This window comes from Heterodontus francisci, chromosome 12, assembly GCF_036365525.1.
Source record: "Heterodontus francisci isolate sHetFra1 chromosome 12, sHetFra1.hap1, whole genome shotgun sequence".
Taxonomy (NCBI): Eukaryota; Metazoa; Chordata; class Chondrichthyes; order Heterodontiformes; family Heterodontidae; genus Heterodontus; species Heterodontus francisci.
The window spans coordinates 57,851,311-57,866,101 of NC_090382.1; the positions used below are offsets into that span (position 1 = coordinate 57,851,311).

The 14,791-nt window shown below is 43.2% G+C and overlaps 1 protein-coding gene across 2 annotated transcripts in view; it reads left to right on the forward strand.

Moving 5' to 3' along the window:
• LOC137375599 (ADP-ribosylation factor-like protein 9) overlaps window positions 1–9,964 on the forward strand; it is a 50,356-nt gene extending 40,392 nt beyond the window's left edge. For both annotated transcript variants that reach the window (XM_068042965.1, XM_068042966.1), the window contains exon 4: window positions 8,183–9,964. In XM_068042965.1, coding sequence (XP_067899066.1) covers window positions 8,183–8,362 — 180 coding nt within the window. In that variant the 3' untranslated portion in view covers window positions 8,363–9,964. The remainder of the gene's footprint in view (window positions 1–8,182) is intronic.
• The last annotated feature ends 4,827 nt before the right edge of the window (window positions 9,965–14,791 follow it).

Here is a 14,791-nt window from a genome sequence, read left to right on the forward strand (position 1 = left end):
AGCTGGAAGAAGAACCGGTTGTGTCACATTAATATGCTTAAACCATATTACCGCAGGGAGGAGGATATGTCAGGTAATCGGGACTGTGGAAAAGGAAAAGGATAGTGAGGATGAGGCAGAAGTAGGTTTAGGAAATTCTCAGGTTGAACCTCCAACTATCCCATTAGCAAATGCAGAATGGCTAGGAAAAGTAAACAATAGGCTTTTACACTTGGAGGCAAAACAGCGTGAAGTCCTAACCAGGGTTTTCACAACGTTTCAAAAAGTTTGTAGGGATAAGCCAGGATGTACAACCTTAGACACACATGATGTGGGTATAGGGGGAGCCGTTCCTTTAAAACGACATCCTTGTTGCTTAGGTCCAGACAGACAGGCCCAAGTGGAAGCAGAGGTACAATGCATGCTGAAGGACAGCTTAGATGAACCTAGTCAGGATAGCTGGAATTCGCAGATGATCTTGATGACTAAACCTGATGGGACGGCTCAAATTTGCATAGACTCTAGAACAGTCACTGTAGTAAAGAAGGCAGCAGCTTTTTCGGGAGCAGCGTGTGAGCGAGTGAGCAGCTGGGAAAGTCCGTTTGAAAGTAAATTTAATTTCCTTTTGTTTTTCGGCGGAGGCCAGGGGGCTGCTGGGTAAGTAAAACACTATATATTTGGGCGGTTTAAAATAACTTTCCTTTCAGTGCAGCAGCTTTTTCGGGAGCAGCGTGTGAGCGAGTGAGCAGCTGGGAAAGTCCGTTTGAAAGTAAATTTAATTTCCTTTTGTTTTTCGGCGGAGGCCAGGGGGCTGCTGGGTAAGTAAAACACTATATATTTGGGCGGTTTAAAATAACTTTCCTTTCAGTGCAGCAGCTTTTTCGGGAGCAGCGTGTGAGCGAGTGAGCAGCTGGGAAAGTCCGTTTGAAAGTAAATTTAATTTCCTTTTGTTTTTCGGCGGAGGCCAGGGGGCTGCTGGGTAAGTAAAACACTATATATTTGGGCGGTTTAAAATAACTTTCCTTTCAGTGCAGCAGCTTTTTCGGGAGCAGCGTGTGAGCGAGTGAGCAGCTGGGAAAGTCCGTTTGAAAGTAAATATAATTTCCTTTTGTTTTTCGGCGGAGGCCAGGGGGCTGCTGGGTAAGTAAAACACTATATATTTGGGCGGTTTCTGAACCCGAGACACCACACTTGTAGTGTCTCCCACCCGCCCTCCTCCTCTAACCAAAAAAAAGGACTCGGTGGGGTGTTTATAAGGTAAGGCTTTTTCGATTTCTCTGGTTTTATTGTGATTGGTAAAAACTTTTCGTTCCTTTTTCATTTAACTAAGTTTAAACTTAAGATTAAAAATGGCAGGAGATCTCAGACCCGTATCATGCTCCTCTTGCTCAATGTGGGAGCTCAGGGACCTGGCTGATGACCCTGACTCCTTCACGTGCAGGAAGTGTGTCCAGCTGCAGCTCTTGTTAGACCGCATGACGGCTCTCGAGCTGCGGATGGACTCACTTTGGAGCATGCGCGATGCTGAGGAGGTCGTGGATAGCACGTTTAGTGAATTGGTCACACCGCAGATTAGGATTGCTGAGGGAGAAAGGGAATGGGTGACCAAAAGGCAGAGAAAGAGCAGGAGGCAGCGCAGGAGTCCCCTGCGGTCATCTCCCTCCAAAACAAGTATACCGTTTTGGATACTGTTGAGGGAGATGGCTCACCAGGGGAAGGCAGCAGTAGCCAGGTCCATGGCACCGTGGCTGGCTCTGCTGTTCCGAAGGGCGGGAAAAAGAGTGGAAGGGCTATAGTCGTAGGGGATTCGATTGTAAGGGGAGTAGATAGGCGGTTCTGTGGTCGAAAACGAGGCTCCCGAATGGTATGTTGCCTCCCAGGTGCACGGGTCAGGGACGTCTCAGATCGGCTGCAGAACATTCTAAAGGGGGAGGGTGAACAGCCAGTTGTCATTGTGCACATAGGCACTAATGATATAGGTAAAAAACGGGATGAGGTCCTACATGCAGAGTTTAGGGAGTTAGGAGCCAAGTTAAAAAGTAGGACCTCAAAGGTAGTAATCTCAGGATTACTACCAGTGCCACGTGATAGTCAGAGTAAAAATGAAAGAATAGTCAGGATGAATGCGTGGCTTGAGAGATGGTGCAGGAAGGAGGGGTTCAGATTTTTGGGACATTGGGACCGGTTCTGGGGGAGGTGGGACTATTACAAATTGGACGGTCTACACCTGGGCCGGACTGGAACCAATGTCCTTGGAGGTGCTTTTGCTAACGCTGTTGGGGAGGGTTTAAACTAATGTGGCAGGGGGATGGGAACCAATTGAGGTCAGTTGACAGTAAGGAGGTAGTAACAAAAGCCTGTAAGGAACTAGATAATGAAGTCAGTGTGACTAAGGGGAAGAGCAGGCAGGGAGCAGATGATGAATATAAAGGGACTGGTGGTCTGAGGTGCATTTGTTTTAATGCAAGAAGTGTAGTAGGTAAGGCAGATGAACTTAGGGCTTGGATTAGTACCTGGGAGTATGATGTTATTGCTATTACTGAGACTTGGTTGAGGGAAGGGCATGATTGGCAACTAAATATCCCAGGATATCGATGCTTCAGGCGGGATAGAGAGGGAGGTAAAAGGGGTGGAGGAGTTGCATTACTGGTCAAAGAGGATATCACAGCTGTGCTGAAGGAGGGCACTATGGAGGACTCGAGCAGTGAGGCAATATGGACAGAACTCAGAAATAGGAAGGGTGCGGTAACAATGTTGGGGCTGTACTACAGGCCTCCCAACAGCGAGCGTGAGATAGAGGTACAAATATGTAAACAGATTATGGAAAGATGTAGGAGCAACAGGGTGGTGGTGATAGGAGATTTTAATTTTCCCAACATTGACTGGGATTCGCTTAGTGTTAGAGGGCCAGATGGAGCAGAATTTGTAAGGAGCATCCAGGAGGGTTTTCTAGAGCAGTATGTAAATAGTCCAACTCGGGAAGGGGCCATACTGGACCTGGTGTTGGGGAATGAGCCCGGCCAGGTTGTTGAAGTTTCAGTAGGGGACTACTTTGGGAATAGTGATCACAATTCCGTAAGCTTTAAAATACTCATGGACAAAGACGAGAGTGGTCCAAAAGGGAGAGTGCTAAATTGGGGGAAGGCCAACTACACCAAAATTCGGCAGGAGCTGGGAAATGTAGATTGGGAGCAGCTGTTTGAAGGTAAATCCACATGTGATATGTGGGAGGCTTTTAAAGAGAGGTTGATTAGCGTGCAGGAGAGACATGTTCCTGTGAAAATGAGGGATAGAAATGGCAAGATTAGGGAACCATGGATGACAGGTGAAATTGTGAGACTAGCTAAGAGGAAAAAGGAAGCATACATAAGGTCTAGGCGGCTGATGAAAGACGAAGCTTTGAAAGAATATCGGGAATGTAGGACCAATCTGAAACGAGGAATTAAGAGGGCTAAAAGGGGTCATGAAATATCTTTAGCAAACAGGGTTAAGGAAAATCCCAAAGCCTTTTATTCATATATAAGGAGAAAGAGGGTAACTAGAGAAAGGATTGGCCCACTAAAGGACAAAGGAGGAATGTTATGCTTGGACTCAGAGAAAATGGGTGAGATTCTAAACGAGTACTTTGCATCGGTATTCACCGAGGAGAGGGACATGACGGATGTTGAGGTTAGGAACAGATGTTTGATTACTCTAGGTCAAGTCGGCATAAGGAGGGAGGAAGTGTTGGGTATTCTAAAGGGCATTAAGGTGGACAAGTCCCCAGGTCCGGATGGGATCTATCCCAGGTTACTGAGGGAAGCGAGAGAGGAAATAGCTGGGGCCTTAACAGATATCTTTGCAGCATCCTTAAACACGGGTGAGGTCCCGGAGGACTGGAGAATTGCTAATGTTGTCCCCTTGTTTAAGAAGGGTAGCAGGGATAATCCAGGTAATTATAGACCGGTGAGCCTGACGTCAGTGGTAGGGAAGCTGCTGGAGAAGATACTGAGGGATAGGATCTATTCCCATTTGGAAGAAAATGGACTCATCAGTGATAGGCAACATGGTTTTGTGCAGGGAAGGTCATGTCTTACCAACTTAATAGAATTCTTTGAGGAAGTGACAAAGTTGATTGATGAGGGAAGGGCTGTCGATGTCATATACATGGACTTCAGTAAGGCGTTTGATAAGGTTCCCCATGGCAGGCTGATGGAGAAAGTGAAGGCGTTTGGGGTCCAAGGTGTACTAGCTAGATGGATAAAGAACTGGCTGGGCAACAGGAGACAGAGAGTAGCAGTAGAAGGGAGTTTCTCAAAATGGAGACGTGTGACCAGTGGTGTTCCACAGGGATCCGTGCTGGGACCACTGTTGTTTGTGATATACATTAATGATTTGGAGGAAAGTATAGGTGGACTGATTAGCAAATTTGCAGACGACACTAAGATTGGTGGAGTAGCAGATAGTGAAGGGGACTGTCAGAGAATACAGCAGAATATAGATAGATTGGAGAGTTGGGCAGAGAAATGGCAGATGGAGTTCAATCAGGGCAAATGCGAGGTGATGCATTTTGGAAGATCCAATTCAAGAGTGAACTATACAGTAAATGGAAAAGTCCTGGGGAAAATTGATGTCCAGAGAGATTTGGGTGTTCAGGTCCACTGTTCCCTGAAGGTGGCAACGCAGGTAAATAGAGTGGTCAAGAAGGCATACGGCATGCTTTCCTTCATCGGACGGGGCATTGAGTACAAGAGTTGGCAGGTCATGTTACAGTTGTATAGGACTTTGGTTCGGCCACATTTGGAATACTGCGTACAGTTCTGGTCGCCACATTATCAAAAGGATGTGGATGCTTTGGAGAGGGTGCAGAGGAGGTTCACCAGGATGTTGCCTGGTATGGAGGGCGCTAGCTATGAAGAGAGGTTGAGCAGATTAGGATTATTTTCATTAGAAAGACGGAGGTTGAGGGGGGACCTGATTGAGGTGTACAAAATCATGAGCGGTATAGACAGGGTGGATAGCAAGAGGCTTTTTCCCAGAGTGGGGGTTTCAATTACTAGAGGACATGAGTTCAAAGTGAAAGGGGAAAGGTTTAGGGGGGATATGCGTGGAAAGTTCTTTACGCAGAGGGTGGTGGGCACCTGGAACGCATTGCCAGTGGAGGTGGTAGATGCGGGCACGATGGAGTCTTTTAAGATGTATCTAGACAGATACATGAATGGGCAGGAAGAAAAGAGATACAGAACCTTAGAAAATAGGCGACATGTTTAGAGAGAGGATCTGGATCGGCGCAGGCTTGGAGGGCCGAAGGGCCTGTTTCCTGTGCTGTAATTATCTTTGTTCTTTTGTTGTTCAAATTCTCATGTATGGACAGAGTGGGCAAGACAGTGTGTCTTAAAGAGACAGATGTGTTGGAAGGATACTGTCAAATTTCTTTGACATCCTAGGGTAAGAAAAAATCAGCTTCTGTTACATCGGACAGGGTTTTCCAGTGTCAAGTGATGCCACATAGGTTATGGGGCATTTGAGAAACTTCTCAGAGAATAGTGAACCCAGGTCTGTGCTCCTAGCTGTGCAGCTCACCTGGCTGAGGCGATGGACAATAGGGAAACTTGGAAGGAAAACACGAAACAATTGGAAGACTGTGCTTGTAAACTTGAAATGGGTTAATTGGAACAACCTTTTGAAAATTTAAAGTTGAAATGTTCTGGTGGAACTTGTTGCTGTAGTCTAAACATTTTTTTTTAGAAATGTGTATATCTGTAAATGTGTGGGAAAAAAATGAGTTAGCGTATTTTCAATTTGTATTTTTATTACCCATTGTAATGAAATGCATTTCAGGAATGGCGTTTCATTCCGCTAGGGGTAGAGTGAAATGGTCCTGTAGTTTTTTTTTCTCCGGAGAATATGCAGTTTGCCTTTAAGGTTTGCAAAGGATCAGTATTGCTTTAAGAACCAGCCTCAGGAATTATAGAAAGGTGCATTTTTGGTTGGCATTGGAAACAGCCATTTGGAGACTGTGATTCAAAGGGTGCATTCTCATTACCATAGTTATAGCCACTGGGAGTGAGTCTCATGCGATACATTTGTTACAATTCAGTTTTGAACTGGCTTTTAGTTGAAGACAGTTTATTCTGACAGAACACACAAACAAAGGAGACAGACATCCGTGGTGTTCAGACACCTGAAAAAGGGCTCTCAACCATTTAAACTGAAGGAATAGAATTTTAGTCTGTTTTGTTATTATCTCACAAAATTCTAAGAAAAAGTCAAGCCAAACACAGCTCTCTGGTAATTTAAATTGAAGAAAGGGAAGTTAGACTATGACAATCTTTTATCCCTCAAAAACTCAAGTCAGCTTGATTCCATTGGAAGAGTTTGCAAGTCGTTAATTGTTGAAATTCGCTGGAGAAGGAAAGCAACATTCTGTGGGGACTTCGAGCAACATTGGACCGTAATTTGCAAGGACTCTAATTTTTTTCTATTTTAAATGTTGTTTATATCTTCGTAGTGTTTAAGAATTTAGTTCTTCTAATTAAAGTTAATTTATTGATTTAAAGACACCTGGTTTGGTTAGCCTTATTTGGGCATTAATATATGGTACAATTTGGCTGGGTCTTTAATTTGGAAAGTTTAAATGATATGTTAGCCGAACTGTGGAGCAACGGGATTGAATTAACCTGTGGTCCCACCACAGTCAGAATCGTATGTTTTGATTGGGGGCTTTGACAGGAGCGGTCAGTCGTAACAACTTGTATATACTGAAGATCATCACATGCCCATTCTACAAGTTTATTAATGGCATTTTGTATTTTGTTGCAGTCCTCCTCTGTATTAAACAAAATCCCCTAATTGGTATCATCGGCAAATTTAAAAATTGTACTTCCAATTCCTGAGTGCAAGGGCTGGATTTTAAAGGGTCTCTGACGCCGGGAACAGTGGCGAGGGGGCATGAAGAACGCAACGGATGAGGTCTGCCACCGACCCCAATGCTGGCAGGCCCCATCCCAATCTCAACGGAGGTGGAGAGGCTTCGCAATGACCCCTCCACCACTTGGCGACGGGGCCGCGATTTCCATATTTAAATAAATTAACATACCTGACTTAACGAAGGTCCTGTTGCCTCCTTATTTGCCGCACCAATCTTCATTCAGGCGGCTGGCAATGCCACGCCAGTGAATCCCCGTTCAGGGAACCGCGCAACACCTGTGGGGAGGGGGGAGGTGGTGATTTGGAAGGGGTGGTGGGGAGCTCGGTTAAAATGCTTCAGATTGGTCGGGGCGATGATGGGAAGGTGTAAAGGACATAGGTTCCGAACTTTGTGGGGGGGCAGGTGGGGTGGAAGATCAAATTTTCACAGGTATTCCAAGGTGGGAGGGCAGGAATGCTGTATAGTGCTATTTGGGGGTGGGGGGGGGGGGTGGGGTGGGGGGTGCTGTGGGAGAAGGCCTGGAAAGCTTATTTTATTAATTTTATTAATTTTTAAGAACTTTTAAGAATTTTTAAGTCACTGTCCCTTTTGAAATTTAAAAGCTCTAAGCCCTTTAAAAATGGTGCCTGTGCATTGGCACCAGACACTGTTGCCGGGGACGGCTCGCCAGCTCCCTCCACGGAATCGCAGCAGCTCCGCAATGTGGGCCCCGTGCATATGGGCTACAGGTTTTTCCACCCGCCACCTATTTCGGTGGCAGAATTTTAAAATGCAGCCCCAAATCTGTTATGTAAATTGTGAACAACAGTGGTCCCAGCGCCAATCCTTGACCAAGGATATGTTGATGGGATTAGATGAAGAAGGGTGGGAGGAAGCTTGTGATAAACACCACTTCCCATTATTTGCCAGTCCAAAGATCACCTTTTTCCCTTTTTTTTTTGTTTTGGAACCAGATCGCCATTGGTTCTGCTATTTGTCCCCTGACTGCACACGTTGTGACCTTAGTCATGGGTCAGGCTTTTTGGAAATCCAAATATATTGTGTCTACTGCAGTCATTACCCTTATCTATGTTCTGTTACTTCAAGAATTCAGTAAGATTGGTCAAGCATGACCTTCCCTTTTGGAATCTGTGCAGACTATTCTATTATAACATCAGTTTCTAGATGTTTTTCTATTACATATTTGACTTTCTTTCCTACCACCGATGAATAGACACACAGTATTCATTAACTGTACTTTAGAAAAGTTACTTGTAACCATTATTTCAATAGTTGTATTAATTTTATTCCTAGGACCTTGATGGTGCTCTTAATATTTCTGATCTTCATAGAAAGCTTCGACTCCACGATGTGAATTATGAAAGAAAGCTTTTCCTCCTGGCTACTAATGTCACTGAGGATGGAACAGAGATCCCTAAAAGTATCCATGACGTTAAGGAACTTATCACACAGTTGATCTCACAGAAAAGCTGAGCAGACATCAATTCATGTTACTGGGAGATTGTTAGAAATTTATTTACCGTATAATACTGTAATGCTTAATTGTAATTCATGTCTTTTCATAATTTATTCAGCCAAATCAGGGGAAAAGCTATAGATTTACTTTGCAAGAAATTATGTACTGGTATACATACTTAATTTCATTTTACATAAGTCCTTGAATGCAAGGACTACTTTCCAAAGCAACACTGAGTTTCAGCATTCTTGAATATGATGTCTTACATTTTTGACAATCCTAATGTCAGACATAAGATTTCTATAGCTAGTACAATTTACCCTACTTTTTCAACCTACATTCTTGGCTCTTTCTTTGGCAAATTGGCTGCCATGTTTGCCAATAACGGTGACAGCACTTCAAAACAAAATTATTGGCTGTAAAGTGCTTTGGGGCAATATGAAAGGTACTATAAAAAATTGCAAGTTTTCATTTCAAATCAGCATTTTCTGACAATTTGTTTTTTTTTTTCAGTCTTTCTCCATGTCTTAATCTTCCCATTAATTTCCACTTTTTTCTAATTTGGGGACATCATTCATAATTTTTTTCTTGAATGTATGTGTAATTATTGAAGTATTTCACTACATTTTTGCCAAGCTGCTAAACAAAAGTACTTTATAACAGTGGACACTGCAAGCCTACTAATTAATTATATACAGACAATAGTAGATTCTTGTGGTAGTACCAGGTGGCATTGGTTAAAAGAATCACAGGCTTTTCCTAACTTGGAAAAAAAAAATCAAATTGCTGTAAATAATTATACATGACATGGGGTACATTCATCCAAAGGCAAAGAACAGAAGGATATTTTTAGCTCATTTTAAAGCAGTTGAAAAGTGGAAGAAAAAGCCTCATCAGAATGACCGCTATTTAACATACTGAATATATTAACTTAGAGCACAAGGTAAATGGATGCTGAAAACTTTTAGTCCTTTGTATTCAGGTCTTGCTTCGGAATGTCCATGGAGACATGGGTAGAGGCTAGAGCCAGAATAGCCCCAGTTAAGTGTGAAATAGTGAAAATTTCTAGATTAGAACTATTCCACCATGCTTCATTTACTCTTGACATTATTAAATGTGGATTCAAGTATCCATCGCTAATGGAACTGAAACATACAACTTTACAAATGTAAAGTGAGTAAATTGGCCACAGCACCAGCAGACTAGTCATTGGTTTAACTGTGGTTTCAATCTGTTTTGCATTATCTGATACTTCTTTATTTAAATAAAAGCTGCATCATTGTCATGTCGTTTGGCACTAACCTGTAAGTTGCTCAATCGGTTGATATTAATAGCAGACTTTTTTTTTTTAACAACTTCAAATGCTTTTAAAAAAAGATTTCCATTCATACGTCACAAAAGCTTTTACTCAAGTCATTAAGTGACAGCTATATTACTTTTATTTCCATATACTTTTAATAGGCATGATTAAATGGAAATTTGTATACTTAAATTCATTTTATGAAGCACCTTAAAAATTTTCCACAAATATTCTAAAGAAAATGGGATGAGAATTTTAAATTGGGGCAATTATGCTAATTTAGTGGTTCTATTTGTCAATTCAAATTTCTAATTAGTTATTTATATACACATTTGTTCAAACATTAGATTTTCAATGTTTATACACCGATTATAAGAAAAGATTTATTAATTTTGGATTTGAGGCAAATTGAATTGTTAATCAATTTCTATTTATTTTCCAGATTGCAGAATTTGAATAAGTATTGCAGAAGCCATTTATTTTAAAAAAGCCATCTTGTTTTCAAACTGTTAAACTAATTTCATACTGTAACTGTAACTTCAACTTTCTGAAATTGTCCTTATTTCAGCTTAGCTGCTGAAATCATACACCTCTTCTTGGAGAGGTGAGGAAAGAGGAGCGAAAAAGATGATAATTAAGAAACTTTCTCCGAAGCAAAATACTGCAGATGCTGGTCTCTCCAGAGGTTTCCAGAACTGCTGAGTATTTCCAGCATTTTCTGTTATTTCTTATTTAGCATAGGTTGTCCAAAATTTAAGGGGAGTTGTTTGTGAGAATCAATAAAGATTGCAGACAAGCTATTTGCTAGAGAAAACCTAAGAGACGTAAATGATTAAGCATGATATTAAAAAAGGAGAAAATGCTGGAAATTTGATCCACAGTATTTAGCTTGATAATGCGGTTTGAGATTTTGCTAAATTTCAGAAATCTGGCTAATACAGTGGTATTAATAGAAAACAAGAGGCAAGAGCAAACAATTGAGTAGGTTATCTGTTTGAAACATTCTGGTGCCATCAGAAGTTGACATAAATTGCTTACTATTATAGCAGTATATATCTTGGAGGAACATTTTTTTTTTAAGTATTTAAGGTAATGGCATATTTCAATTATGGAAGTGCCACAAATTGAGGAAAAAGTATTTGTTTGCAATACAAGTATTTGTAATTAATGACCTACCAGGAGTTGAATTTCCTACTATTTTTTGAGATTACATTTAAGATATTAAACATATATAAATGGAATATGTTCTTATTTAGTTGAATGAAAATTTAAAAAAAACTACCCATTCTATTTAAATGAGTGGACATTGTCAATTTTAATAAAAGCAAAATACTGCGGATGCTGGAAATCTGAAACAAAAACAAGAAATGCTGGATTCACTCAGCAGGTCTGGCAGCATCTGTAGAAAGAGAAGCAGAGTTAACGTTTCAGGCTTTGTCTTTCAAAACACCATTAACATATTGTTTGCCTTTGCTCTGTGACCTTTTGGTCAGCTATGTGGCCTGGTCCAATCTGCACCTTCTCCTTTGTTATCTCTTGCCCAACCCCCACCTCACTTGTTTATAATCTGTGACTTTTCTAATATTTGTCAGTTCCGAAGAAGGGTCACTGACCCGAAACGTTAACTGTGCTTCTCTTTCTACAGATGCTGCCAGACCTGCTGAGTGAATCCAGCATTTCTTGTTTTTGTTGTCAATTTTAACATACTTCCAAAAATACTGCACTTCACTGCATAGTGTTTCACAGGACTTCAATGTCCGTCACTAAGAGTGGTTTGGTAGCACCACTACTGCCCAAGCTGGCCAAACCCTAAAGGACATAGCTGCTGGACTGGGTCTGTGGTAGGTGGTGAGGGAACGAATAAGAGGGGAAAAACCCACTTGACCTTGTCCTCACCAATCTACCTGTTGCAGATGCATCTGTCGATGACCATATTGGTAGGAGTGACCACCGCACAGTCCTTGTGGGGATGAAGTCCCGTCTTCACACGGAAGATATCCACCATTGTGTTGTGTGGCACCACCACCATGCTAAATGGGATAGATTTTGAACAGATCTAGCAACTCAGAACTGGACATCCATGAGGCAGCAGCAGAATTGTATTCAACCACAATTTGTAAACTCACGGCCCGCATATCCCCCACTCTACCATTACCATCAAGCCGAGGGAGCAACCCTTGTTCGATGAAGAGTGCAGGAGGGCATACTTAAAAATGAGGTGTCAGCCTGGTGAAGCGACAACACAGGACTGCTTGCATGCCAAACAGAAGCAGCATGCGATAGACAGGGCTAAGCAATCCCACAACCAACAGATCACATTTAAGCTAGGCAGTCCTGCCACATTTAAGTCGTGAATGGTGGTGGACAATTAAACAACTGACAGGAGGAAGAGGCTCCACAAATATCCTCATCCTCAACGACGGGAGAGCCCAGCACATCAGTGCAAAAGAAAAGGCTGAAGCATTTGCATCCATCTTCAGCCATAAGTGCCAAGTGGATGATCCATCTCAGCATCCTTCTGAGGTCCCCAGCATCACAGATGCCGGTCTTCAGCCAATCCGATGCACTCCACGTAATATCAAGAAATGGTTGAAGGTGCTGGTACTGCAAAGGCTATGGGCCCCGACAACATTCTGCTAATAATACTGAAACTTGTTCTCCACAACTAGCTGTATCCCTAGCCAATCTGTTCCAGTACAACTCCAACACTGGCATCTACCTGGCAATGTGGAAAATTGCCCAGGAATATCCTGTCCACAAAAAAGTAGGACAAATCCAAACTGGCCAATTACCACCCTATCTGTCTACTCTCAATCATCAGTAAAGTGATGGAATGGGTCATTGACAGTGCTATCAAGCAGCACTCTCAGCAATAATGATCACTGACGCTCAGTTTGGGTTCCGCCAGGCCACTCAGCTCCTGACCTCATTACAGCCTTGGTCCAAATATGGACAAAAGAGCTGAACTCGAGGTGAGGTGAGAGTGACTGCCCTTGATATCAAGGCAGCATTTGACTGAGTATGGCATCAAGGAGCCATAGCAAAACTGGAGTCAATGGGAATCAGGGGGAAAACTCTCCGCTGGTTGGAGTCATACCTCGCATAAAAGGAAGATGGTTGTGGTTGTTGGAGGTCAATCATTTCAGTCCCAGGACATCACTGCCGGAGTTCCTCAGGGTAATGTCCCAACCAACAGGCCCAACCATCTTCAGTCGCTTCCTCAATGACCTTCATAAGGTCAGAAGTAGGGATGTTTGTTGATGATTGCACAATGTTCAGCATTATTTACGACTCCTCAGATACTGAAGCAGCTCGTGTTCATATGCAACAAGAGCTGGACAACATCCAGGCTTGGGCTGATAAGTGGAAAGTAACATTTGCGTCAAATGCCAGGCAATGACCATCTCAAATGAGAATCTAACCATCTCCCCTTGATATTCAATGGCATTAGCATCGCTGAATCCCCACTATCAACATCCTGGGGGGTTACCAATGACCAGAAACTGAACTGAACCAGCCACATAAATGCTGTGGCTACAAAAGCAGGTCAGAGGCTAGGAAATCTGCAATGAGTAACTCATCTCCTGTCTCCACAATGCCTATCCACCATCTACAAGGCACGTCAGGAGTGTGATGGAATACTCTCCACTTGCCTGGATGGGTGCAGCTCCAACAACACTCAAGAAGCTTGACACCATCCATGACAAAGCAGCCCAATTGATTGGCACCCCATCCACCATCTTCAACACTCACTCCCTCCACCACTGATGCACAGTGGCAGCAGTGTGTACCATATACAAGATGCACTGCAGCAACTCACCAAGGCTCCTTCGACAGTACCTTCCAAACCCGCAACCTCTACCACTTAGAAGGACAAGGGCAGCAGATGCATGGGAACACCACCACCTGCAAGTCTCCTTCAAGCCACACACCATCCTGACTTCAAACTATGTCATTGTTCCTTCAGTCGCTGGGTCAAAATCCTGGAACTCCCTTCCTAACAACATTGTGGGAGTACTTACCCCACATGGACTGCAGCGGTTCAAAAAGGCAGCTCACCACCACCTTCTCAAGAGCAATTAGGGATGGGCAATAAATACTGGCCTAGTCAGCGATGCCCACATCCCACAAACAAATTTAAAAAGTATTTACAGCACAAAATGGCCATTTGGTCCAACAGGTCCATGATGGTGTTGATACTCCACACTAGCTTCCTCCCATCCTTTATCTAACCCCATTATATTGTCTTTGTCTCCCGCGAGCTTATCTAGCTTCCCCTTAAATACATCCATGCTAGTTGGCTTTAATTATTCCTCGTGGTAGTGAATTGCACATTCTAATCAATTTCTGGGTGAAGAAGTTTCTCCTGAATTCCCTATTAGATTTAGCGACCCTTATATTCAGCCAAGAGCGGCGTCTCAATTCATTCCATCTTCGCTGCCTCCGGAGAATCCTTGGCATCAGGTGGCAGGACCGCATCTCCAACACAGTAGTCCTCGAGGCGGCCAACATCCCCAGCTTATACACACTACTGAGTCAGCGGCGCTTGAGATGGCTTGGCCACGTGAGCCGAATGGAAGATGGCAGGATCCCCAAGGACACATTGTACAGCGAGCTCGCCACTGGTATCAGACCTACCGGCCATCCATGTCTCCGCTTTAAAGACGTCTGCAAACGCAACATGAAGTCCTGTGACATTGATCACAAGTCGTGGGAGTCAGTTGCCAGCGATCGCCAGAGCTGGCGGGCAGCCATAAAGGCAGGGCTAAAGTGTGGTGAGTCGAAGAGACTTAGCAGTTGGCAGGAAAAAAGACAGAAGCACAAGGAGAGAGCCAACTGTGTAACAGCCCCGACAACCAATTTTTTCTGCAGCACCTGTGGAAGAGTCTGTCACTCTAGTATTGGCCTTTATAGCCACTCCAGGCGCTGCTGCACAAACCACTGACCACCTCCAGGCGCTTACCCATTGTCTCCCGAGACAAGGAGGCCAAAGAAGAAGATGATGATATTTATGGCCCTTAGTTCTGGTCTTCCCAGCAGGTGGAAGTATCTTCTCTGTCTATCCTATCAAACCCTTTCATAATCCTAAAAGCTTCCATCAGGTCACCTCTTACTTTTTCTGAAAAACCCAGCCTGTTCAATCTTT